The 25,196-nt window shown below is 43.3% G+C and overlaps 1 protein-coding gene across 1 annotated transcript; it reads left to right on the top strand.

The window, feature by feature from the left end:
• The first annotated feature begins 263 nt into the window (after positions 1 to 263).
• On the top strand, positions 264 to 24,898 carry LOC112230152 (voltage-dependent calcium channel gamma-4 subunit-like). Its single transcript, XM_024396344.2, has 4 exons — positions 264 to 774; positions 23,017 to 23,100; positions 23,426 to 23,566; positions 23,755 to 24,898. Exons 1-4 carry the CDS (start codon positions 558 to 560, stop codon positions 24,309 to 24,311), a joined length of 999 nt encoding a protein of 332 aa, XP_024252112.1. The 5' UTR covers positions 264 to 557; the 3' UTR covers positions 24,312 to 24,898.
• Positions 24,899 to 25,196: the final 298 nt, after the last annotated feature.

The raw sequence follows: 25,196 nt of genomic DNA, 5'->3' as shown, positions 1-25,196 counted from the left end.
TCCTTATATGAACTGTAAATTCAGTCAAATCTTAGAAATTGTTGCATGTTGTGTTTATATTTTTGTACAATATATTTTCGTATACCCACATATGCCTCAATGGCATATGTGGCTTTGTCTTGTTTGATATCAGTTATGTTGTATCCTTCTGATGTCGACTCGAGGCCAATCATTGTCGTCTCTCATTGGTTAGCGGAATAGAAGGTGTGGTCTTGGTAGAAGATGTTGCGCTCTTTGGCAAATCAATTCATTTGAGGAGCGAAAGCAATTCCCACATCGAAAAACACCATTCCATTCTTGGGGGTGGAAAACGTCAACCTGTGGAGGAATCAACGACTTCTGTGATGTGAACTTTGGGGAATTAAAACCATGAGAAGCGTGAAGAGGAAAAAGCTCCTGAACTTAAGAAGCACTCCAGTTGAAGTTTACATGAAAGTGATGTTCTAGAAAAAAACCCGGCAACGATAGCCATATTCTGCCACACCAATTCGCCATATGGTTAGAGCGGGTGCCTCTTTAGTGTGTTCATAGCCCGTTGTGGATTATTATGAGGCGTCATGGCGTGGTGTGACCGTGGCTGTCAGATACTGCTGACCATCGTGGGCGCTTTTTCAGCTTTCAGTCTGATGACAATAGCTATTGGGACCGACTACTGGCTCTATTCTCGGGCGTACATATGTAACGCCACCAATGTCACCACGGACGACATGCAACCCAAGAAAACTAGAGGCGACCTGACGCACTCCGGACTGTGGCGGATTTGTTGTATAGAAGGTACTTTGTCAGCTTTCTGGTCAATTATTTTGAGTTTTTTTTTTTTCATTTGGTTAAATATAGGAAAGTTTCTGATGCACGAATCATTGAGTACTTTGTGTGTTGGGGGCGTTTGGGGAAAAACATAGCTGACAAAACCTTTTCTACACTGAAATAAACTGTCCACGCACAGAGTGAAGTTGTTAGGGCGTTTGATAGAAGCTGGTGTAGGCTACTCCTGCGTGCACGCTCAGTAATTGTTGGAACGTTATACCATTATGTATCCATGTGCGTAATGCAATGTATTAGGACTACTTTTTATTTTTGCTTCGGATATGATGTGGCCTCGTTACCATATACTGTACATGCATAATGCACGGCTGTATGGAAATGTGCAATATAACTCATTCATAGCCTACTCAACCCGTTTATAATCAATGGCTGTTACTTTTAGGAGTGCAAAACTACGAGTTTAACTTCAAACTGTTTAGATGCGCTTCTCCAAACGGAGGTTCTTTGTCCATCCAGTTCAGTGTATGTGATGCTGTTGCTTGGCAACTACACCTAAGCCATTGCTATGGAAACATGAGTGAGATTTAGAAATAGTTATCTGTAAAATAGGGTTAACTTTAATCAAATTCAAAGCATGTATGTTTTTCACCAACATGAGATGGAACGAATATGTGAGTTACTTTCTCGTTTCAACATAAGACCTGGGTTGGGCTTTGCTAAGAGTTGCACAGCAATGAAAGATTCAGTCAACTTCATTTATAATGTCTACCCATTTGAGCCAGGTGCTGAGAATTGTATCTATCAATACATCTTAATGAATCAATACGATAAATCTGTTCAGTGGTGTCCTTCGATTTGGTCACATCCAGATGAATATAGCATCTAAATGACATAATGGATGTTGGGTCTCTACTTTTTCCCACCAAAACCCAGTTATTTACTCTTCTCCATTGAAGTAGCCACTAGCCAGCTCTTCCAGATTACTTGCGTCATTGTTAGGCGAAATCAACCACGTTAATAAATATGCAGCCGCTAACCGCTGTAGTGTTGCGATGGGGAAATTATTCTCTAGCGAACTGCAAGCGAACTGAAGTGCACTTGCGTAAATTGGCCTGGGGAAAGATGGAGACTTCCACTTATGATTTTGATTATCAAACCTTGCAATATGAATAGGTAAATATTACTTGTTATTTCTTCTGTAGGTTAGCAAGTGAAGCACAGACACTCACAGAGAGATAGAGGGCGAGAATAGTCAAGGTTGACAAAAAATACAATTCTCAATCATTGCTATTCCATGTATGTCCACAGCTAGGCAACACAATGTCAAGTGGCAACATTACCCACAATTCTCTTTCCCTTTCTCAACCCTCTACTTTTCTCCAACCCCTAACATGTATGTAGCGAACTATAAATTACTAAATTGACCTCACACTGCTCATCTCTTTAACGACGTGTTCCAAATGGAAAGCTCTTTATTTAGTGCCTTGTAAAACAAAATGTTCTTAGCTGCGGGAGAGCACAGGGGAGGCTTTTAAGACGCGCACGGAACAACTTGAGTCTTGTTCCCAGCTCGCCTTAAATCAAACAAGAACTCCCACTTAACCAGCGCTTCCCTCCTGTGTCTCTCTCTGTGTCGACGGGAGACGAAATGACGCACTTCAAAGAGAGAGAGTGAGCGCGAAAGAGACAAAGTGGGAGGGGTCTTATTTACTTCCTTCTAAGTAGATAAGACACCTGTTGAATGACTGTCATTCTTTCTTTATGTTTTGAATGGCTTTTGATTTTGAGTAGCTATTGTTGCTTTCCAGACTGAATAAGAAGGACTTCCTGATGATAAGGACGATGAGGCATGGGTCTTGTTGGGTGTTTTGCTCTGTGAGGTAATTGTTGAATGATGTTTGTAATAAGCAAAGGGGCTTCGTGAGATACTTTTTATAGCTAGCAAAACACATTTTGGGGGTCTAAAATCATGGTGTTGTTTGTGTACGCAGGTCTACTCGCACACCCGCCAGTCCCCATATGAAAACATTAGTAAAATGTCAAAGAGCTCCTCAGAGATGTAGGCACGAAATGTGCTTCTTGGGCACCAGGAGGAGGTTGCCATGGCAATGCTATGCTGAGTAATAAAGGATGAACTGTTGTCTTGCAGGCAGACAGACAGAGTTTCCACTAGTTACCACAGGCAAAGTCAAAATTGTCTATATCGTAAAAATTCATGAAAATATAGTTTTTTATTTTTGGTATTAATTTAAGCTTAGGTTAGGCATAAGGTTAGTAGTGTGGTTATGGTTAGATTTAAAATCGCATTTTAAGAAGAGAAATTGTAGAATTAAGCAGGTGTTACGAATCCCTTTGTCCCGGCAGTCTATGGGGGATGGTATTGAGACCCTTAACATAACTCATGCAAAGTGTAATAGTGACAAAGTAACGGTGAGAACGAATCTGGCATTGTGACAGAATTGACCTTTCGATAATCCGTACATAACCTGGACGTACCATCAGGTTTAGGAACCAGAATGCAAGGAGAACTCCAAGGGCTGGAACTTGGCGTAGCCAGGTCATTCTCCAACAAAAATGTCACTTCATCCCTCATTATCTTCCTCTTAGAAGCATTGACACGATATGGGTGTTGCTTGATAGGGGCAGCATTTCCAACATTAATGTCATGTTCCAACACATTTGTACGAGTAGGAACGTCATTAAAGAGACATGGGAAACTGTGTAGCAGCCTCACAATATCGTCGGCCTGTCCGTCAAATGAACCAGACCTGATTGGATAGACAGCAGCATTTCGGAGTTGGGCAATCTAATGCACTGCTGCTGAGTATTGCGCAACTCCAATCCATCAACAATATGACAGTCCACTATCCTATGATACAGCAGTTCCTTCCGCTGTTTTTGAACTATCTAACTGGTTGATGGGCCGGGTGTGATATGCTTTCAACATGTTAATGTGGCACATACGAGATTGGTGTTTTCAGGAGTTTGAAGCACAATCAGTTTCACTTCATTTATTTTCAATGAAATACAGACCAGAGAAACGAGCTGACAGTGAAGATCCGTGAACAGGCAATAACACCAGTACTTGGCCACCTGGCTGTAATGGACGAGAAACAGCCTGTTTATCATAGTGTCTTTTCATACTCCTCTGTGAGGAAGACAGAGCTTCCTTTGCGAGAGCACAGGCTTGGTGTAGGCGCTCACGAAAGCGACTAACATAGTCCAACACATTCTCATCTCCTGTACACAACTCTTGGGACAAAAACTGTTCTTTAAGGACTTTCATTGTTCCTCTCACTGTGTGACCAAACACTAGTTCAGCCGGGCTGAACCCTATAGACTCCTGTACAGTTTCACAAGCAGCAAACAAAACTAGAGGAACTCCCTCATCCCAATCTTTCTCAGATTTCATAACAATATTTACATAGCATAGACTTCAGTGTCTGATGCCATCTTTCAAGCGCACCCTGAGACTCTGGGTGATATGCGCTTGCCACACGGTGCATAATTGACAAGGATTTTAACACCTGTTTGAAGAGCTTTGATAGGAAATTGGTACCTTGATCACTTTGTGCCACCTTAGGTAACCCAAATGTTGTGAATAATTGAATTAAGGCTTTACTCACTACCGGGGCTGTAATCCTTCGCAGAGGAATGGCCTCGGGATATCTTGTTGCCATACACATAATCATTAACAGAAACTGGTTACCCGATTTTGTCTTCGGTAACGATCCAACACCACATGTTCGAATGGTTCACCTATGACAGGTATTGGACAAAGAGGAGCGGGAGGAATAACCTGATTTGGTTTTCCTGTTATCTGACATTATGTGGCATGTCCGACAGAACTGAGCCACATCTTGTTTTAAACCTGGCCGAAAGAAATGTCGAAGGATCCGATCATAAGTCTTTGTGAGGGATAACACATATTGTCGAAAGGCTGTCGGAATCACTTTTTGGTAAACAGCATTCCAATCTCCGTCCACGTCTACATGGGATGTCCATTTACGCATGAGGAGATTACCATCAATGAAGTACGCCACCTTCTTCTTTACCTCTTCCAATGAGACAACACTAGAAAAGCATTTAGCAAGCTTGGTGTCAACCTTTTGGTTAGCAATCAGCTGCTCACGAGTGACTGGTAACTGTATTGCATCAGCAATAATAAGTTCGACATACTTTGATTCTTTCCTGGGCTGTTTGTCAGAGGTGATCAGCTTCCCAGAGGTAGCACACAACCCATCCTCTTGATCAACCTCAGATTTGTCGAACACTGTTCTGTTCAATCACGTCACCCACTTGTCGTGCCTGAGCACGAGTGACAGCACAAGCGGGGAACACATGTGGAAAACTCTGTGCCAGCTCATTGGAGAGAGAGTGGTCACTTTTATCCAACACTTCCAATACGGGTATTACCTTTCCTCCGGCAATATCATCACCCATTATAAAGGTCGCACCTTTTACTGGCAAACTAGGACGTACCCCCACTCTGAATATTCCATTGATTAACTCAGAGTGTAATTTCACAAAGTGCAATGGCACTGGGACAAAACCCATTTCAATACCCTGAATTAACACACTGGAACCACAGTATGTATCGTCAGATAATGGCAACACATCAGACAATATAAACGACTGCGCCACACCAGTATCTCTAAGGATTTTAACCGGACGCTGAGATGCTTTGTCATTCGCTAGGGACACAAACCCCCTCAAATGAAAGGTTCATAACTGCGGTCGGGGACTGAGACTTTCAAACTGCAGTTACCCTGAGGCACCTGTTTAGTTTCAGACCTCACAACTGTACGAATAAGCCCAACACCTGTTGGCGGCTTGGCACGAAGAGGCATCCCTTGTTTGTGTTTTAGCAGGAAGCAATCATTAATCATATGTCCCACTTTATGGCAATAGAAACAGGGACGCTCATTCTTCTGGGGTGCTTGATATACTACTGCTGGCCGACTAGGGCTAAAAGTAGGCAATTCAGTGGCTCTACTCTCAGTATGAGCCACAAACACACTCGTGCGTCAACACAAACTCGTCTGCCAACACAGACGCTTCTGACAGGGAGGATACTTTGTTAGTTTAGGTAAACTACAATGCGTTCGGGTAAGACATTTCTAAACACTTCCAACAAGATTAACTCCCGGAGAGAGTTGAAATCAGTTACCTTACTAGCAGTATGCCATTTATCAAACAGATTTCCCTTGTCTCTAGCAAGTTCCACATAAGTCTTACTAGAAGACTTCCTATGAGACCTAAATCTCTGTCGGTATGCCTCAGGCACAAGCTCATAGGCGCGAAGAACAGTAGCTTTGACCACTTCATAATTCAAACTGTCTTCCAGAGGTAGCGCTGACAAAACCTATTGGGCTTTACCAGTTCATTTACACTGAAGCAATAGGCACCATACCTCTTCAGGCCATTTCAATGCTACGGCTATATGTTCAAAAACACAAAAATAGGAGTCAACTTCTGCCTTGGTACCTTTGTTCAGAGAGTCAATCTGCCTACTAATGGCAAAAGTGTTGGAAGCTCCAGTTGGTGAGGACGGCTCACTAACAGGCACAGCAGGAACGAAGGCTAGCCTCGCTGTCTCTGCCTCCAGTTCCATCTGGCGCATTTTGAACTCCAACTGCCGTTGTTCTCTGTCTACCTCAATTGTACACATCTCCAACTCTTAACTGCCTCTGTTCTCGCTCTTTTTCCTTTTCCTGCCTCAATTTTACACATCTCCAACTGGAGAGTCTCTCGCCTAATTTGGGCTCTCTCTTCCGCCTCCAGTTGGAACTGTATTGACCGGACATCCCTCCTGGCATCACCGGTTGACAGTGGGGAGAGTGGATCAAAACGGGGCAATGTGGCTGGAGCTTTAGCCTCGCCCTCATTCTCAGACACCAACGGGCTTAGAGGAGCAGCAACCTCCCCTACAGGGGTAGTAGGCTCAGGCAGCGGTAACACAAGCACCTGCTCTTCCAACAAAACATTTAGCACTCGCTGTTTAACCGCCACCGTAACTACACTCTGCGGATTCGATACAGAATAATGGTCAGCCAAGGTCATTAAATTAACTCTACAACATTTGTCAAAAACCTCCCACGAAGGGTTATCCAAAAAGGATTTCAAATCAAAAGTAGCCATCTTGCACTACTACCAAACGAGAGCCAACAAACAGCAAATACTAATGCTACATCAGCTATGACACTCAACACTCAACTAGACCACTATAACAATCTGCACAAGCGGCATGGGTGTCAGTAATGACATATCCCGGATGAGCCCCCACTTATGTTATGAATCCCTTTTGCCCGGCAGTCTAGGGGGGGGTGGGGTGGTAACAAGACCCGTCACATAACTCATGCAAATTATAATACTGACAAAGTAAAAGTGCAAACAAAAAAACAACAGACAATTACCGTCAAATACTCAGGGTTTATTTGATAACACACGGTAAATTGGGGGGGGGGTTAGCTGGACCCAAGGAAAGAAACAAATATCCAAAAACACCCCTAAGATAGACTAGCCTACTTCAATACAGCTAACTAACTAACCAAAAATACAGTGGGTGGTCCGCCCAGTTCTTACTAGTGTATTTAGACTAAGTTTACCTATGGGTGGTGTATGCCCATGGGCGACTTGTCTTGGTACCCCCTTTTCCCACCATTAAACAAACAGTTAAACACCATAACAGGACAATACTCACAGTTGGGGACAAAGTGACATGTAGGTGCAAAAAAAAAAAAACAAGGGAAAAGGGATGTGATTGGGTAATGGAAACAGGAGGTGTGTCTTATGATTGATGACTGCATGGTGACTGATTGGGGAATGATGATTGCCACCTGTGAGGAGGGGAGAAGGAGAAAAAAGAAATACACACACACAGGATACCTGTATCCGTAACAGCAGGGTATATGACTTTGTGGCTGTGGTAACTAGTGATGACTGACAGACACTCTCCCCTACTCACCCGCTTCTCTCTGTTAGCTCTTTCTGCACATCTCCATCAGTTAAAAAACCACTTCAAATTCGATCAAATTCGACAACATCCGGTGAAATTGCAGTGCGCCAAATTCAAAATAAAAAATACAAGTGTCTTACATGGTTCAAAAGCGTACAATCTTGATAATCAAACTCCGTTGTCAGATTTCAAAAAGGCTTTACGGCATTGTCTGAGGACAGCGCTTCACATTAACACATTTTCCAATCCAGCACAGGCGTCACAAAATCAAAATAGCGATAAAATAAATCACTTACTTTTGAAGATCTTCCTCTGTTTCTAATCCCAAGGGCCCCAGCTACACAATAAATGGTTGTTTTGTTCGATAAAGTCCTTCTTTATATACCAAAAGCGCCGTTTAGTTGGCGTCATTGAATTCAATAATCCACTCCTTCAACATGCATACAAAGGATTCCAAAAAGTTACCAGCAAAGTTCATACCAACAAGTAAAACAATGTTTTATATTAATCATCAGGTTGTCTAATATCTAAATAAACGATAATATTTCATACGGAGAATACTATGTTCAATAGCAAAGGAAAAGAACGAAGAGCGCACCCTCAATCACTCACGCAAAAAGACGACTTTTACCTTGGCGCTCACCTTGGAAAGACTACAAATACTTCTTCACTTTAAACAAAAACAAGCCTAAAACTTCTATAAAGACTTTATCTAGTGGAAGCCATAGGAACTGCAATCTGGGAGGCGGAAATGAGATCTTTCAATAGCATTGCATTGGAAGTCATTGGGAGCTCAAAACAAATCAATTCTGAATGGATTTTCCTCTGGTTTTTGCCTGCCATATCAGTTCTGTTATACTCACAGACATTATTTTAACAGTGTTTTCTATCCAATTATACCAATGATTTGCATATCCTAGCAGTTTACTTTGGGCACGTCAGAGAGGCGGAAATTCAGGAAACTAGACTGTGCGCTGAGAGGAGAAAAAAAAAAGCCTCCCAAGTGGCGCAGCGGTTTAAGGCACTGCATCACAGTGCTTGAGGGGTTACTACAGCTGCGAGTTCGATCCCAGGCTGTATCACAGCTGGCTGTGACAGGGAGACCCATGAGGCAGCCCTGCTTCGTCCAGGTTAGGGGAGGGTTTGGCCAGCCAGGATTTCCTTGTTCCATCGCGCTCTAGCTACTCCTTGTGGCAGGCTGGGCGCCTGCAAGCTGACTTCAGTCACCAGTTGTACAGTGTTTCCTCCGACACATTGATGCGGCTGGCTTCTGGGTTAAGCGAGCAGTGTGTCAAGAAGCAGTGCGACTTGGCAGGGTCATGTTTCGGAAGATGCCTGGATCTCGACCGTCGCCTATCCTGAGTCCGTACAGGTGTTGCAGCGATGGGACAATACTAACTACCAATTGGGGAGAAAAATGGGTAAAAGTACAAAAAAAGAAAATAAATCAAATCTAGCAGTGATGCGAGCTGTTGTCGGCAGACACTGAGGAATCTTTTGTTGTTACATTTGTTTAATTATTGGAGTTGCTCGCAGTGTGAGTGAAGTGCATACATTGTATCTTTTCATTGTTAGAACCAAGAGCACAGGCCAGTCTGGCTATGAAGCCAACCTGGTCTCAGAGCATTTCGTATATTATTCCTTATGTATATCCGAAACACTCCATTTAGTTTGGTATGTTTTCATTTGTGGATATCCATCACCCATTTTGTATGATATACAAATTTTAATTTGTAACAAAGACTACACGTTTTCTGGTAAGTTATGTTACAAATTTGCGTATATATGTATACATGTTACCAATTCAAGCTAGGTGGCTAACATTAGCTAGCTTGCTAACCTAAGCTAATCTAGGGGTTAAGTTTAGGAGTTAAGGTTAGCTAAATGGTTAAGGTTAGGGGAAGGGTTAGCTAAGAAGTTGCAAAGTAGATAAAATGTAGTAAGTAGTTGAAAAGTTGCTAATTAGCTAAAATGCAAAAGTTTTATCCGTGATGACATTTGAACTCGCAACCTTTGGGTTGCTAGACGTTCGCGTTATATGCCCACCCAACCACCCTACTTTTGTTTTGCCTAAAGTAACTATCTTATGCAACCATACTAAACGTCACATATCATACTAATTTGAGTGTCCCGGATTTAGATTACTTTGTTACGTGTAGTCTATGAGACTAGGCTAGTCACGCAGCCTCAGTGCCATAGAGGGAAAGCGGAGCATATCGACAGTCATACTTGCACCTTTATGTCACTGAAAACCCCGTCTCACATTTTATATAATTTCATAAACCATGTCGAAGGCCATATTAAACTACTAATGGGCCGCTGATTGTTGTTTTGATAAACTACTTAGCTAAACTGGCTAGCTAAACATCCTGGTAACTTGACCAATAGTCTATGCACAAATGTTAATTGCACAGGAAGAATGGAAAAGGAAAAGATAGCCTACTCAAAGGAATGTGCTTCAAAGGTAAGATGACATATGCCTAATATAAATCATTCAAAACTATATCTTAATAAAAATCTATATTTTTCGGGTGTTCCTTCAATTATTTTCTAAGTTCGGAGCAGTGTGTGTGTGTGTGTGTGTGTGTGTGAACGAGTGAGTGAGACCTTGAGTCCATAATAGATTGAGAGTACTGCCCTGTATCCAACGCTACAGTGTACATCAGAACCAATGCTAATTATATCTCCCTCTAAATCTCCTGGGTAAATCATGACTCTGTACTCTGTAGCTGATACGCACATAGACACTTCTATAGGCCGAGCGATACCTCCTTAGGGTTTTGTTAGAACATTGGGCTACAATTCATGTCAAGAGAGAGTGATGCGAGTCGGTGTGTGTAAGAGAGAGAGAGGATGTGTGTGTGAGAGAGGGAGTAAGTGAAAGAGAGAAGGTGTGTGAGGGAGGTAGAGTAAGTATGTGTGAAATATACAGCGTAAAGTTATCTGAAGAGTAAGTTAAAGATGGTTTCATAGTGTGTTTCTCCCTTACTGCCACAATGATATGCAGATCAATATGCATTTATATTCCGGACCTTACTACGTTCCTCCTGCTAAATGACAGGTAGGCCTTTGGATATGAGGAAATCATCTATTTTCTGCAGTAGGGATAGCCTATTCTATACTGAACAAAAATATAAATGCAACATGTAAAGTGTTGGTCCCATGTTTCATGAGCTGAAATAAAAAGATCCCATAAATGTTCCATGCGCACAAAAAGCTTATTTCTCTCAATTTGTGCACACATTTGTTTACATCACTGTTAGTGAGCATTTGTCCTTTGTCAAGATAATCCATCCATGACAGGTGCACAGCATGATCATTACACAGGTGCACCTTGTGCTGAAGACAATAAAAGGCCACTAAAATGTGCAGTTTTGTCACAACAATGCCACAGATGTCTGAAGTTGAGTGAGCGTGCAATTGACATGCTGACTGCAGGAATGTCCACCAGAACTGTTGCCAGATAATTGAATGTTAATTTCTCTACCATAAGCTGCCTCCAATGTTTTTGAGAATTTGGCAGTACATCCAACCAGCCTCACAACCGCAGACCACGTGTAACCATACCACCCCAGGACCTCCAGTAGACAGGACCATCCAGGGGTGACTCTCTTCCAAGATCGTCTCACCCGGTTGGCTGCCATGCCTAGTTGCTTTAGGGAAGGCCAGGTGCACCGGCGAGAGTACCAAATGTTGCAGGAGTGTTAGTCCTCTCAGTCTGGTGAGCGTGTTGGTGGGTTGTAGAGTTGTCTTTTCGTAGGTTGCTGAGTGGGTGGGTGGGTGGAAGGGTGTGAGTAGATGTTGTGTTGAAATGTAGGAGGGTTATCACCTCTGTGTGTTTTTGTTGCTCCCTCGGCAGCTAATGACAGAGAAGCACTGCTGTTGCGTCCGTCCCTGGTCGTATAGCTTGTTGAGTAGAGTGTAGAGTGTAGAGTGTCTATTTGTGTTGAAACACAGGAGGGTTGTTACCTCAGTGTGTTTCTTGTTGTTCCCTCGGTGGCTAATGACAAAGGGGCCCAGCTGTTGCGTCTAGGGTTGCAATGGGTCGGAAACTTTCCGGTAAATTTTCCATGTAAAGTTAAACCCGGGAATGTGGGGAATTTTGCTTAAATCCATTTTAAAAAGTTAGCTTATAACAGTGAACCTTTTTTTTGTGGGTTAACACATAAGGCAATTCTAGGTATTGTGGCATATTTTGGTTAAACTTTCCCCAATTCAATGGAATTGCAACCCTCTGCATGCATAGTACATTCTTCCATCACATGTACAGCTGATTCTCAAGATCTTGCACACTAATGAGATCCTATTGAGCCCACACTACTACACTCTCTGAGCCAAAGACTACACGTTTTCTGGTAAGTTTTGATTACAATACTGGGTGGAGTGAATATATTTTATATGACATACATGATTTTCTGTTAACTAGTAAATAGTAACCTACAGCAAAGTGTGTTTAAATCATTTCTAACTTGTTAACCATTTCTGCTAGTTAGTTTTTGCTACCATGTGGGTTTTAGCTTGCTTGAGCCTGCTAACTGAGGAGTGTTAATTCACCTTTTTCCATACATGTTTCATTTTAAAACATTTATTTTATAAAGGAGTTGTTTAATCCAACTGCTTAACTTTTTATATGTACATGGAATTGTATATATATATATTTTTTTACAATTTATTTTTTCTAATCTTTACAGGAAAATGCCACGGGCACTATCTGATGTGTGGAGACATTTCACTGCTGCTAATGTAAAAGGAAAAGCTGTGTATATTTGTATATACTCTGCCAAATCATATGTGAAGAATGCAACAAAGAGGCAGAATCATCTGACCAAGTGCATAAAGTTTCCACAGCGCTCACAACAAGCAACCTCTGACAAAAGTCCCTCTACTTCTATTCGAGGTGAAAATGATGAATCAGACACCTTATCGATAGCAACAGCTCATTGTCCTCCTGGAATCAGAAGTTTTTTTTGACTCAATTGAGGAATGTAGTCAGAGAAATGCTGATGAATATCTTGCTCGAGCTGTGTAATCAACTGGTTTACCTCTGATGCTCACAGGCAATGTGTATTGGAAGAGATTTCTGAATGTTCTTCGCCCAGCATACACCCCTCCATCCAGACAACCCCTCCAACCAGACTTTATCTACTCATTTGCTGGATGCAGAGTTCAAGTGAAGGTCAAGCAAATCATAGAGAAAGCAGACTGTATTGCAACCATCTCTGATGGGTGGTCGAATGTTCGTGGGCAAGGAATAATGAACTACATCATCTTCACCCCTCTACTACTATTCTCCAAGAGCACAGACACAAGGGACAATAGACACACCGGTCTCTACATTGCAGATGAGCTGTCATCAATGACCTTGGACCACAGAAGGTTTTTCCACTGGTGACAGACAATGCTGCGAGTCATGCATTGAATCTGCTCCTCAAGGACATCATGGCACTGAAAACAATTAATACACTCTACACAAGAGCCAAGGAAATGGTTAGGTGTGTGAAGGGTCATCAAGTTATAGCAGCAATCTACCTCTCCAAGAAAAGTGAGAAGAATAAGAGCACCACATTGAAGCTGCCCAGCAACACCTGTTGGGTTGGGGTTGTCATCTTGGACAGTCTCCTGGAGGGGAAGGAGTCTCCAAGAATTGGCCATATCACAGTCTGCCGATATGGACAGACCCATCAAGAGGATCCTCCTGGATGATGTATTTTGGGAGAGAGTGGTAAGCAGCCTGAAACTCCTGAAACCTATAGCAGTAGCCATTGCACGGATTGAGGGAGACAATGCCATCCTTTCTGATGTTCAGACTCTGCTTGCAGATGTAAGAGAAGAAATCCGTACTGCCCTGCCCACTTCACTGTTGCTCCAAGCAGAGGAAACTGCAGTTCTGAAATACATCAAAAATCGTGAAGACTTCTGCCTGAAGCCCATACACGCCACAGCGTACATATTGGACCCCAAGTATGCTGGCAAGAGCATCCTGTCTGGTGCAGAGATCAACAAGGCCTATGGTGACATCACTGCTGTGTCTCGCCACCTTGGCCTGGATGAGGGCAAGGTTCTTGGCAGTCTGTCGAAGTACACTTCCAAGCAAGGGCTTTGGGATGGAGATGCAATATGGCAGTTATGCCAACATGTCTTATCAGCCACCTGGTGGAAGGGACTTTGTGGATCTGAGGCTCTTTCCCCTGTTGCTTACATCATCCTCCAAATCCCACCAACATCAGCCGCCTCAGAGTGCAACTGGTCCTTGTTTGGAAACACACACACCAAAGCATGCAACAATACAAGGGTTGAAAAATTGGTGGCCGTCCGGGGAAATTTGAGGCTTTTTGAGCCTGACAATGAACCATACTCAACAAAGTTGGAAAGTGACAGTGAAGATGAGGCCTCAGTCTGATGTTGAAGAGGTGGACATTGAGGAGGTCCAGGGAGAAGATGTGGAAGCCTGAGAGGAAGACTTTAGTTTCTAGACTATCATTTTACAGATGTATGTTGAAAACGTTTTTGAGAGATGCAATGGATCATTGGGGATCATTCAATATTCCATTTCTTTTGTTGTTCAGTGAAATCATCCCATGTGAAGAATCAACTCATTTAATTAAAGTTGAATTCGTAACTAAATTGTTTTTTTATTACAGTGTAGATCTAGTTGAGTTGATATGAAGTAGTTGTGATGTTGTTGGTCCTGTGTGTCTGTCAGAGGCTCGGGCCAAGGTAGGTGTAGGGCCCATGGTCATGGCAACCCTCGTTGTCCGGCGTTGGTGGATAGACTTAAGGTGGAAGGGTCCATGGTCTGTGGCAACTCTTCGCTATTGCCCCTCATCAGAGACGTGTAGAGGCCCATGGTAGTGGCACCTCTGATGTCTCAGTCCGAGCCTGTGACGTAGTTAAGTCAGTTGTTGTGATGGTTCTTATTGGTTGTGATGAGTTGATGGCTAGGACCAGAAGTTATGTAAGGCCCATGGTCATGGCAACCCTCAGGGACGGAGGGTCTTTATCAGATTTTTGGAAGGATCCGTGGTCACGGCAAACCTATTCCATTAGCCGCCGCCGAAGACTCGACAGGGCCCGTGGTCACGGCAGCCCTGTGTCTCATGGCCTGAGCTGTTGTTATGGTTGAATTGTTGGACTGTTCCTGTGATCTTCGTAGAATTTTTTTATTCAACCTTTACAAGTCAGTTAAGAACAAATTCTTATTTACAATGACGCCACCCTTTCAGGTGTGGTGTAATCCGTGATGGTGTTGTTGGATGGCGTCCTAATATGTTGAGTGGAATAGGTTGGTTGGGATGACAGAGACGTAGATGGCGACGGGGCGGTGGAAGAGGAGGGTCATAACCGAGTTGGTATTAGGTGGTTCCGCAATTATAGAGAGATTATTTTGCTGGGTCCATGGGGTGTAGTGTGGATGTCCGGTTGGGTTAACCAATGTTGCTGGATTTAAGGTGTCGTTGTGGTGTGGTCCGTTTTCAATGGTGTTCCAGTGCTGTCCTGAGATTGCAGGAGGGCTGACTGTGGGATCGTTGAAGGTGGGGAGGTAGTCTCCGTTAGCTGCGAGCAGGTTGATCGTCCGATCTATCCCTTGTCTGGTTCCAGAGTTACGAGTGGGTCTTGGTCTGTAGGGTCCATTTATTCATTGATTATGTGACGTTCCGGATATGAGACGTGGTTGCTGGCCGGAAAATGTTTTCGGTGGCCCGTCGGTGCGTCTCCTTTTACAGGAGGTAGAGGGTCTGAAGGATCATCGTTGACCAGGTAAAGCATCTGGTTGTCCTTCGTAGCGTCTTCATGGATTCAGAGGTAGACGTAGAAGTGACTGTGTTCCTCATGCTGGGCATGGAGGTCGTTGAAGTCCTGATCGGTAGTCGTTGTATTATCGTTCTTTTGTATCTTTTTTTTAAGTCAGTCTCCTCTAAGTACTTCGACCAAGGGGTGCTGAGACTGAACATGTGTTCAGGGGCGTGGTCTAATAGGTGTAGAGGATTCCTATTGGTGCATGATGTGTTCATGCACTGAGCATGTGAGGTGTATGGCCGATTCGTCCAATCAGAATGCAGTATCCATAGTGGCTAGTTTGGGATGTCAATGTCATCTGGAGATCCGGTGGTATAGGGATCCTGCGTTATTGAGATGGGCCTGTTCCCATTGATTACAATGGTGAAGGCTTGTAACGTTTCTCCATATGGGAAATTGCATTGGAGCGGGTGCCCTTACCTTTTTGGGTGCTGTTTCCATTGCGGACCAATGATCGGTCCAGGAGGTAAGAGTGCCACTCCGTGTGATTAAAGTGAGCCCTTGGTGGAGTTCCTGAGGGGTGTAGAAGTGTAGGCCTTTCCTATGTCCAGGGGGTGTTTGGGGCAGTGGTTTGCCATAGGTGCCCAGACCAGAGGGTCCATTTTGGAAGTGTTTTGAAGGTCTTAGGATGTCTGTAAAGTCAGGCGTCTATGTTATCGATTTCCCATAGACTTCATTGTAATGGTAGAGAGCGCTGGGCTCTTGTGTTCTGTTGGCCTTGGTTCTTCGTGAGTGTGGGTTAGGTTCCTGGGGCTATAGGGGGTAGATGTATCCTATGTTGGGATTGGAACCAGCCCAGAGTTTTGTTCCTGTGAGGTGTTTTTCCATTTTTCCAATGCTGTTGAAGTTGTGTGACTGTGTCACCGTTCTCCCATGTAATGCTATGTAATGTGTTAGAGAGAGGTGCACTCCAGCTGTGTTCTGTTGGTTTTAAATTGGAGTGTGGGCCGCTTTTGGGCCCATGGGATGTCTGGGGCAGTGGCCCACAATGTTGGGGTTGTGCCCAGACCAGGGGGCCTAGTTTGGAGGCGTTTTAGGGGTCTCTTTCAAGTTGGGTGTCCTGGTCGTAGCTTTCTCATTGATTTCCATTGTGACAGTGGAGACTGTTTGGTGGTTGTTGCTCCAAACTGCAAAATGCTTACAAGCCCCTTCCCAACAATGCAGTTATAAAGTAAGAACATTTGCAAATAATAATAAAAATAGTAACACTATAAATAACAATCATTTTGCTATATACAAGGAGTCCTGGTACCGAGTTAATGTGCAGGGGTATTTATTATTTCAACATTTATTTAACTAGGCAAGTCAGATAAGAACAAATTCTTATTTACAATGACGGCCGTCCAAACCCTAGCCCGGACGACGCTGGGCCAATTGTGCGGTGCCCTATGGGACTCCCAATCACGGTCGGTTGTGATACAGCCTGGAATTGAACCACGTCTCTAGCACTGAGATGCAGTGACTTAGACCGCTGTGCCACTTGGGAGCATATTAGGTATTAGGTGGTAGTTGAGGTAACATGTAGATGTAGATTGGGGTAAAAGTGACTATGCAATCAGGATAGATAATAAACAAAGTAGTAGCAGCGTATGTGGAGAGTGTGTTTCGTGTGTGTGTGTCAGTGTGAATGTGTGGGTAGAGTCCAGTGAGTGTGCATAGAGTCAGTGTAAAAAAAGGGTCAATGCCATAGTCCGGGTAGCCATTAAAGTCACTGATTGTCCATAGATTCCACTCACCTGGTGTCCTGAATCAGTTCCTGATTGGAGGGGGAGAATAAAAATCTGCACTGTCTTGGAGATACCAATCATAGACGTGTAGAATCACCACACCAGACAAATAAACCACTTAAAAGACATGTTTACATTACTATCTTGTCTCATAAATGATTGATATCTGTTTTAGAGTGAATTAAGTCCAAGCGTGAAGTAAGTCCTTGTTCATTCGCACACTTGACTTGAGTTCCCAACCTCTGGTTGAGGCAGCAATTTCAGTGGAAAGTGAGAAACGTTTCAATATTCATGTCACTGACATGTTTTATTCTCTTAAGAGTGCAAAGAAGATTTTCTTAACCAAGAGTCAAACTCTTTGAATGGAAGATGCCTTGGGGCTGAAGAACATCAGAACTCTTTTATGGGTGTGCAGACTGACTTTCCTGTCCTCAGATGGTTTCAAATATGGGGGTGAAACTAAGCTTGCTACATTTAGGGGACCGAGGTCTACCTAAGTCATCCATAATCTGATATAATTTCACATTTCATTTCACGTGAGAAGTCAGTTAAGCAATGCATGTGACCTTATGGCAGACATTGTTCTCCACAGGGTTCAGGCTAAGCTTGGTCAGCCAGTCCAAGCAGGTTATCAATGTTCATAGATAGTGATCTAAACGACAATATTATTATTATTATTATTTTTTTTACAAACTGGGCATATCAAATGAAAAGTGTCCAAACAAACACAGAAAAACTCTTCCGGGATGGGAGGCTACACAATTTACCTCTCACTCTACCATTGCCTGTCAATCACTTGTACCTACCTGTAAGCAATGGTTGGAACCGGTTCAGGGAACAGAACAGAAATTAACACATTTGTAGTAACAGAATCAGAACCGTGAACGAAAGTGATCTATACTGTTCCGGAACAGAACCGTTCTTTAACAAGCATGGGAACCAGTTAATAACGTTCTTTTACAGCTTCTAATCCCAAGCCATAAGACTGCATAAGAATCCCAAGACATAAGACTATTAATTTTAGATTTTCTTATTTAGTTCATGTAGTAAATATTTTCTTAACCAACAATGCAGTTTTAAGAAAATCGAGTTAAGGGCTTGTAATTAAGCATTTCACGGTAAGGTCTACATCTGTTGTATTCGGCGCATGTGACAAAGTTTTAAGTTCTGGGCACTTTTTGCAGTCCCACAAAAAAAAAACACAACAATGCGCCTATGCAAAGCCCTTACCCTGTCGCTCAGAAACAGATTCCAGTGTCTACCTGACCTGGAAATCTTTGCCAATGTGTGTAGTCTACCTGCCCCTCCCCCTCCGAAACTACTGTAGTCTACTGAAGTTGCCAAGCGGGATTCATAAATTAGGGTGAAGTTATTTATTTAATTCTAATGAACTTTTTCAATGCTAGTTAAGGATAATATAGTTATCACGTTTCACATTGGATTTATTAACTACAAAAAGGTAAGACGTGTTTTTAATTCTGGTGCCGCTCTGCACACACAGCTTGTTAGCTAGCTAGCTCACTCTGGTTCAACATTTAGCCAACTCTCTGAAGTTCATTCATTCAAAGTTCCTCCATAGAAGCTGCTCTTCTGTAGGTATAATTATGTGGGCCTAATTCAGATAATGAATGTCAATTATTCCCAGCTCTTCAAGCCAAGCCTCCTCCAACATCTCTCGCTCTTTCCCCATACGCAAAATTTCTGTCGCATCTCGAGCCCTACAGTTGTCTGTCCATCGCACATGTAAACAACTATAGATTGCCCACTCCATAGCAAGCCGTCTATCCGCACTGATTGGTGAATTATTTTAATGTTGAACTAAATGTAAACATTTCAGAGGTTTAAAAAGGAATAGAATGGAACAATATAGCGGCAGGTAGCCTAGTGGAGCATTGGGCCAGTAACCGAAAGGTTGCTAGATCAAATCCCTGAGCTGATAAGGTAAAAAGCTGTAGTTCTGCCCCTGAACAAGGGCAGTTAACCCACTGTTTCTAGGCTGTCATTGTAAATAAGAATTTGTTCTTAACTGACTTGCCTAGTTAAATAAAAAAAATGATATACACTGCTCAGAAAAATACATAGTTTACATAGTTGAATGTGCTGACAACAAAATCACACAAAAATTATCAATGGAAATCAAATTTATCAACCCATGGAGGTCTGGATTTGGAGTCACACTCAAAATTAAAGTGGAAAACCACACTACAGGCTGATCCAACTTTGATGTAATGTCCTTAAAACAAGTCAAAATGAGGCTCAGTAGTGCGTGTGGCCTCCACGTGCCTGTATGACCTCCCTACAACACCTGGGCATGCTCCTGATGAGGTGGCTCCTGGTGATGGTCTCCTGAGGGATCTCCTCCCAGACCTGGACTAAAGCATCCGCCAACTCCTGGACAGTCTGTGGTGCAACGTGGCATTGGTGGATGGAGCGAGACATGATGTCCCAGATGTGCTCAATTGGATTCAGGTCTGGGGAATGGGCGGGCCAGTCCATAGCATCAATGCCTTCCTCTTGCAGGAACTACTGACACACTCCAGCCACATGAGGTCTAGCATTGTCTTGCATTAGGAGGAACCCAGGGCCAACCGCACCAGCATATGGTCTCACAAGGGGTCTGAGGATCTCATCTCGGTACCTAATGGCAGTCAGGCTACTTCTGCCGAGCACATGGAGAGCTGTGCGGCCCCCCAAAGAAATGCCACCCCACACCATGACTAACCCACCACCAAACCGGTCATGCTGGAGGATGTTGCAGGCAGCAGAATGTTCTCCACAGCGTCTCCAGACTCTGTCACGTCTGCTCAGTGTGAACCTGCTTTCATCTGTGAAGAGCACAGGGCGCCAGTGGCGAATTTGCCAATCTTGGTGTTCTCTGGCAAATGCCAAACATCCTGCACGGTGTTGGGCTGTAAGCACAACCCCCACAAGTGGACATCGGGCCCTCATACCACCCTCATGGAGTCTGTTTCTGACCGTTTGAGCAGACACATGCACATTTGTGGCCTGCTGGAGGTCATTTTGCAGGGCTCTGGCAGTGCTCCTCCTGCTCCTCCTTGCACAAAGGCGGAGGTAGCGATCCTGCTGCTGGGTTGTTGCCCTCCTACGGCCTCCTCCACGTCTCCTGATGTACTGGCCTGTCTCCTGGTAGCGCCTCCATGCTCTGGACACTACGCTGACAGACACAGCAAACCTTCTTTCCACAGCTCGCATTGATGTGCCATCTTGGATGAGCTGCACTACCTGAGCCACTTGTGTGGGTTGTAGACTCTGTCTCATGCTACCACTAGAGTGAAAGCACCGCCAGCATTCAAAAGTGACCAAAACATCAGCCAGGAAGCATAGGAACTGAGAAGTGGTCTGTGGTCACCACCTGCAGAACCACTCCTTTATTGGGGGTGTCTTGCTAATTGCCTATAATTTCCACCTGTTGTCTATTCCATTTGCACAACAGCATGTGAAATGTATTGTCAATCAGTGTATATACACTGCTCAAAAAAATGAAGGGAACACTTAAACAACACAATGTAACTCCAAGTCAATCACACTTCTGTGAAATCAAACTGTCCACTTAGGAAGCAACACTGATTGACAATACATTTCACATGCTGTTGTGCAAATGGAATAGACAACAGGTGGAAATTATAGACAATTAGCAAGACACCCCCAATAAAGGAGTGGTTCTGCACTCCTTTATTGGGGGTGTGTTATATAAACCATAACTTTTGGGGTTCGAACTGGTTCAAATCTTTATTTTGCAGGTTAGAACAGTGGAACAGAACGAAAAAAAATATATGGTTCTGTTCAGAACTAAACGATTGGAAAATAATTTTGGTTCCAACCCCTGCCTGTGATCAAAATGACCTAGCCTGGCCGCTGCTGCCCCTAGTGGTGGGATGTGTATATAGAAAATTGACTGTCTAACTGTGGTACACTAACCACTAGAATAGATCATTTCCTAGCAGTGGTAGAAAATGTCTCTTGCAGATTGACAATCTTTTTAAATAAATAATTCATAGGTTAAATTATTTGTTTCGTATGAAAATCAGTGGGGAAACAAAATAATCAGCATTATAATAGGCATCTCTTCTTACTTCTTACTTATTTTTAATTATGACAATTAAGCAACCCCAATGTACGGCAAATCTGCAATCTCTAATCTCTCTACTTAGTGAGTGCCTTTACAGGTCAACACAGAAGTGCATTGAGTATTGGGAACCGTTTTAGCTTCACTTCCACTGTGACATGTCATGAGGCATAATATATTTTTCTAAAGAACAGACATGGTTGATGTACAGTCATTATTGAATTAGTATAGTGTTGACTCAACTCACTTACCTGCTACTCCCCCTATGGACATTATTTCTCCTGCTGCTCCCCTGCATGTTGGAGCTTGAAGCCTAAGATTTTCGCTGTACCCTGCAATAGCACCTGCAACTCTGACTATTAAACAATCTGAACCATGCTCAATTGGAGTTAACACATATATACAGTACCAGTCAAAAGTTTGGAAACACCTACTCATTCAAGGGTTTTTCTTTATTTTTTAAAAACTATTTTCCACATTGTAGAATAGTAGTGAAGACAAAACTATGAAATAACACACATGGAATCATGTAGTAACCCAAAAAGTTTTAAACAAATCAAAATATATTTTATATTCTACAAAGTAGCCACACTTCGCCTTGATGACAGCTTTGCACACGCTTGACATTCTCTCAACCAGCTTCACCTGGAATGCTTTTCCAACTGTCTTAAAGGAGTTCCCACATATGCTGAGCACTTTTTGGCTGCTTTTCCTTCACTCCGTGGTCCAACTCATCCCAAACCATCTCAATTGGGTTGATGTCGGGGGATTGTGGAGGCCAGGTCATCTGATGCAGCACTCTATCACTCTCCTTCTTGGTCAAATATCCCTTACACAGCCTGGGGGTGTGTTTTGGGTCATTGTCCTGTTGAAAAATAAATGATAGTCCCACTATGCGCAAACCAGATGGGATGGCGTATCGCTGCAGAATGCTGCGATAACCATGCTGGTTAAGTGTGCCTTGATTTCTAAATAAATCACTGACAGTGTCACCAGCAAAGCACCATCACACCTCCTCCTCCATGCTTCACGGTGGGAACCACACATGCGAAGATCATCTCTTCATTTACTCTTCATCTCACAAAGACATGGGGGTTGGAACCAAAAATCTAAACTTTGGACTTATCAGACCAAAGGACAGATTTCCACTGGTCTAATGTCCATTGCTCAGGTTTCTCTTCTTTTTATTGGTGTCCTTTAGTAGTGCTTTCTTTGCCGCAATTTGACCATGAAGGCCTGATTCACACAGTCTCCTCTGAACAGTTGATGTTGAGATGTCTCTATTACTTGAACTCTGTGAAGCATTTATTTTTAGGGCTGGTAAACTCTAATGAACTTATCCTTTGCTGCAGAGGTAACTCTGGGTCTTCCTTTCCTGTGGCGGTCTTCATGTTTCATCATAGCGTTTGATGGTTTTTGCGACTGCACTTGAAGAAACTTCAAACAAATTTTCCGCATTGACTGACCATCATGTCTTAAAGTAATGATGGACTGTCTTTTCTCTTTGCTTATTTGAGCTGTTCTTGCCACAATATGGATTTGGTCTTGGTACTGTATGAAAATCATTAGCCGTGTTTCAAATGTCCACTAAACTGCATGAGCTAGAATCAACTTCTCGACCCTTCTGTCTGAAGTGTGCACTCTTTTATAACAGACTTTCTGTGGTTCTTTTGACTCCACAGGAATCAACAAAGGAAGCTGTCTTCGGATCAATCACTTCCCAGAAGATAACAACTACGACACAGACAGCTCGGAATACATCTTACGTAAGTGCTTGTCTCCTGCCACCACATCCAGATGTCTGTTCATCCTTTATCATCGTGTGTAAAGCACACAATGCCCATAGATACTCAATGGTAGCCAGTGGTCAAGGGGTGCTTTATCTGTTATAACTCCCTTGGCCCTGGCCCATAACAGCATGATGTCATGACAGTAATTGGAGCTATGGAGAGAGAGACAGATGGCGTAAGTGCTGGGTTTATATAGAGCAGTCAGTGGTGAAAAAAGTACAGAAATGTCATACTTGAGTAAAGTAAAGCTAACATTGTAACCATGCTAACCATCCTAACTGCTGTGTACTATACTATACAGGTATAGTGCGGGCCTCCAGCCTCTTCCCCATCCTGAGCAACATCTTGTTGTTGCTGGGAGGACTGTGTGTCGGGGCTGGGAGGATCTACAGCAGTAAGAACAACATCCTGCTCAGCGCCGGCATCCTGTTTGTGGCTGCAGGTAGGTGACGTCACACAGCTATTCAAAACATTGCAATGGCAGCGATTCCTTGCATATCTAGCATTGCCTTGGAGTAGACATTACCCACATATTGATGTTTACATATACTGTATATACTTTTGAAAACACTAAGCTACTGTATGGGCAAGGTCCTACATTTCTACCTCTTTCTCGATGTATCTCCTCAGGTCTAAGCAACATCATCGGCATCATCGTCTACATCTCCAGTAATGCCGGTGACCCCAGCGACAAGAAGGACGAGGACAATAAGGGTAGCTATGGATACGGCTGGTCTTTCTACTTCGGAGCGCTGTCCTTCATCGTGGCGGAGTCCGTTGGCGTTCTCGCTGTCAACATCTACATCGAGAAGAACAAGGAGACGCGGTGCCGGGCGAGGCGGGAGTTCATCAAGACCACCTCGTCCACCTCGCCCTACTCCCGTATCCCTAGTTACCGTTACCGGCGGCGACGCTCCCGTTCCAGTTCCCCCTCCACCGACCCGTCCCGAGAGACCTCACCCGTCGGGGTTAAGATGGGAGGAGGAGGGGCAGCAGGCATAGGAAGTGGAGCAAGCTTTGGGATGCCCATGGGTGGTATCTCCATGTACGCCCTCAGTAGGGACACTATGAAAAGTGGGATAGCTGGGTACTGTAGTCCAGAGCGTGACTCAAGCTTCCTGCAGGTCCACAACTGCTTCCAGAAAGATCTGAAGGAGGGTGTCAACAGGAGAACGACTCCCGTATGAGGGTTGGAATGCATCTCTGAACTTGGTAGGATACAGGAGACTTCACTAAACTGTAAAGGAAACACTTGGACAGCACATGATCCAGGATCATTGTTGCAACTACAATACACAGACTATCTTCCATGTTGAAAGGTCATAGTTCATATGATGGAGTGTGCTCTTTTTTTGGTATAACAAATTGTCGTCCGTCTTCGTTTGAATGTGGAGGAGAAATGGACGCTGAAGGAATATTTCGAAAACCTTTGGTAAAGCTACTATAAGTCCATTTACAAAGACTACAGAAAACCAGACCTTTAGTAGCAATGCTTCTGTGATACACCATTAGAAAAGTATGTGTTTTGCATATCCCTCAACAAATGGTAGTCATATCTTGTTGTTTTGATGTTGTCAAGTGATAAAACTCACTGGAGGGGTTTGATTTTGCCATTGTAACTGGTGCTATACACTTTCAACACACTTTGAATATTCTGATTACACTCTTAGAAGAAAGGGTTCCAAAATAGTTGTGGGCTGTAGGAGAAACCATTTTGCTTTGGGTTCCATGTAGAACCCCATGTAGAAGGGGTTCTATACTGAACAAAAATATAAACGCAACATGTAAAGTGTTAATGGAATAAAAGATCCCAGAAATGTTACATATGCACAAAAATCTTATTTCTCTAAAATGTTGTGCACAAATATGTTTACATCCCTATTGGTGAACATTTCTCCTTTGCCAAGATAATCCCAAGATAATCCATCCACCTGACAGGTGCATATGAAGAAGCTGATTAAACAGCATGATCATTACACAGGCACACCTTGTCCTGGGGACAATAAAAGACCACTCTAAAATATGCAGTTTTGTCAAACAACACAATGCCACAGATGTCTCAAGTTTCGAGG

The sequence above is a fragment of the Oncorhynchus tshawytscha genome, linkage group LG32 (genome assembly GCF_018296145.1).
Source record: "Oncorhynchus tshawytscha isolate Ot180627B linkage group LG32, Otsh_v2.0, whole genome shotgun sequence".
Classification (NCBI taxonomy): domain Eukaryota; kingdom Metazoa; phylum Chordata; class Actinopteri; order Salmoniformes; family Salmonidae; genus Oncorhynchus; species Oncorhynchus tshawytscha.
The sequence above is the reverse complement of the archived record's forward strand: the minus strand, read 5'-3'. Positions and strand labels throughout refer to the sequence as shown.

Bases quoted from the DNA above. Each gene is read 5' to 3' on its own strand.
- LOC112230152 (XM_024396344.2), top strand. From the start codon at position 558: ATGGCGTGGTGTGACCGTGGCTGTCAGATACTGCTGACCATCGTGGGC. The intron at 775-23,016 runs GTACTTTGTCAG...TTGACTCCACAG, and splicing joins GCGGATTTGTTGTATAGAAG to GAATCAACAAAGGAAGCTGT. The intron at 23,101-23,425 runs GTAAGTGCTTGT...TATACTATACAG, and splicing joins CAGCTCGGAATACATCTTAC to GTATAGTGCGGGCCTCCAGC.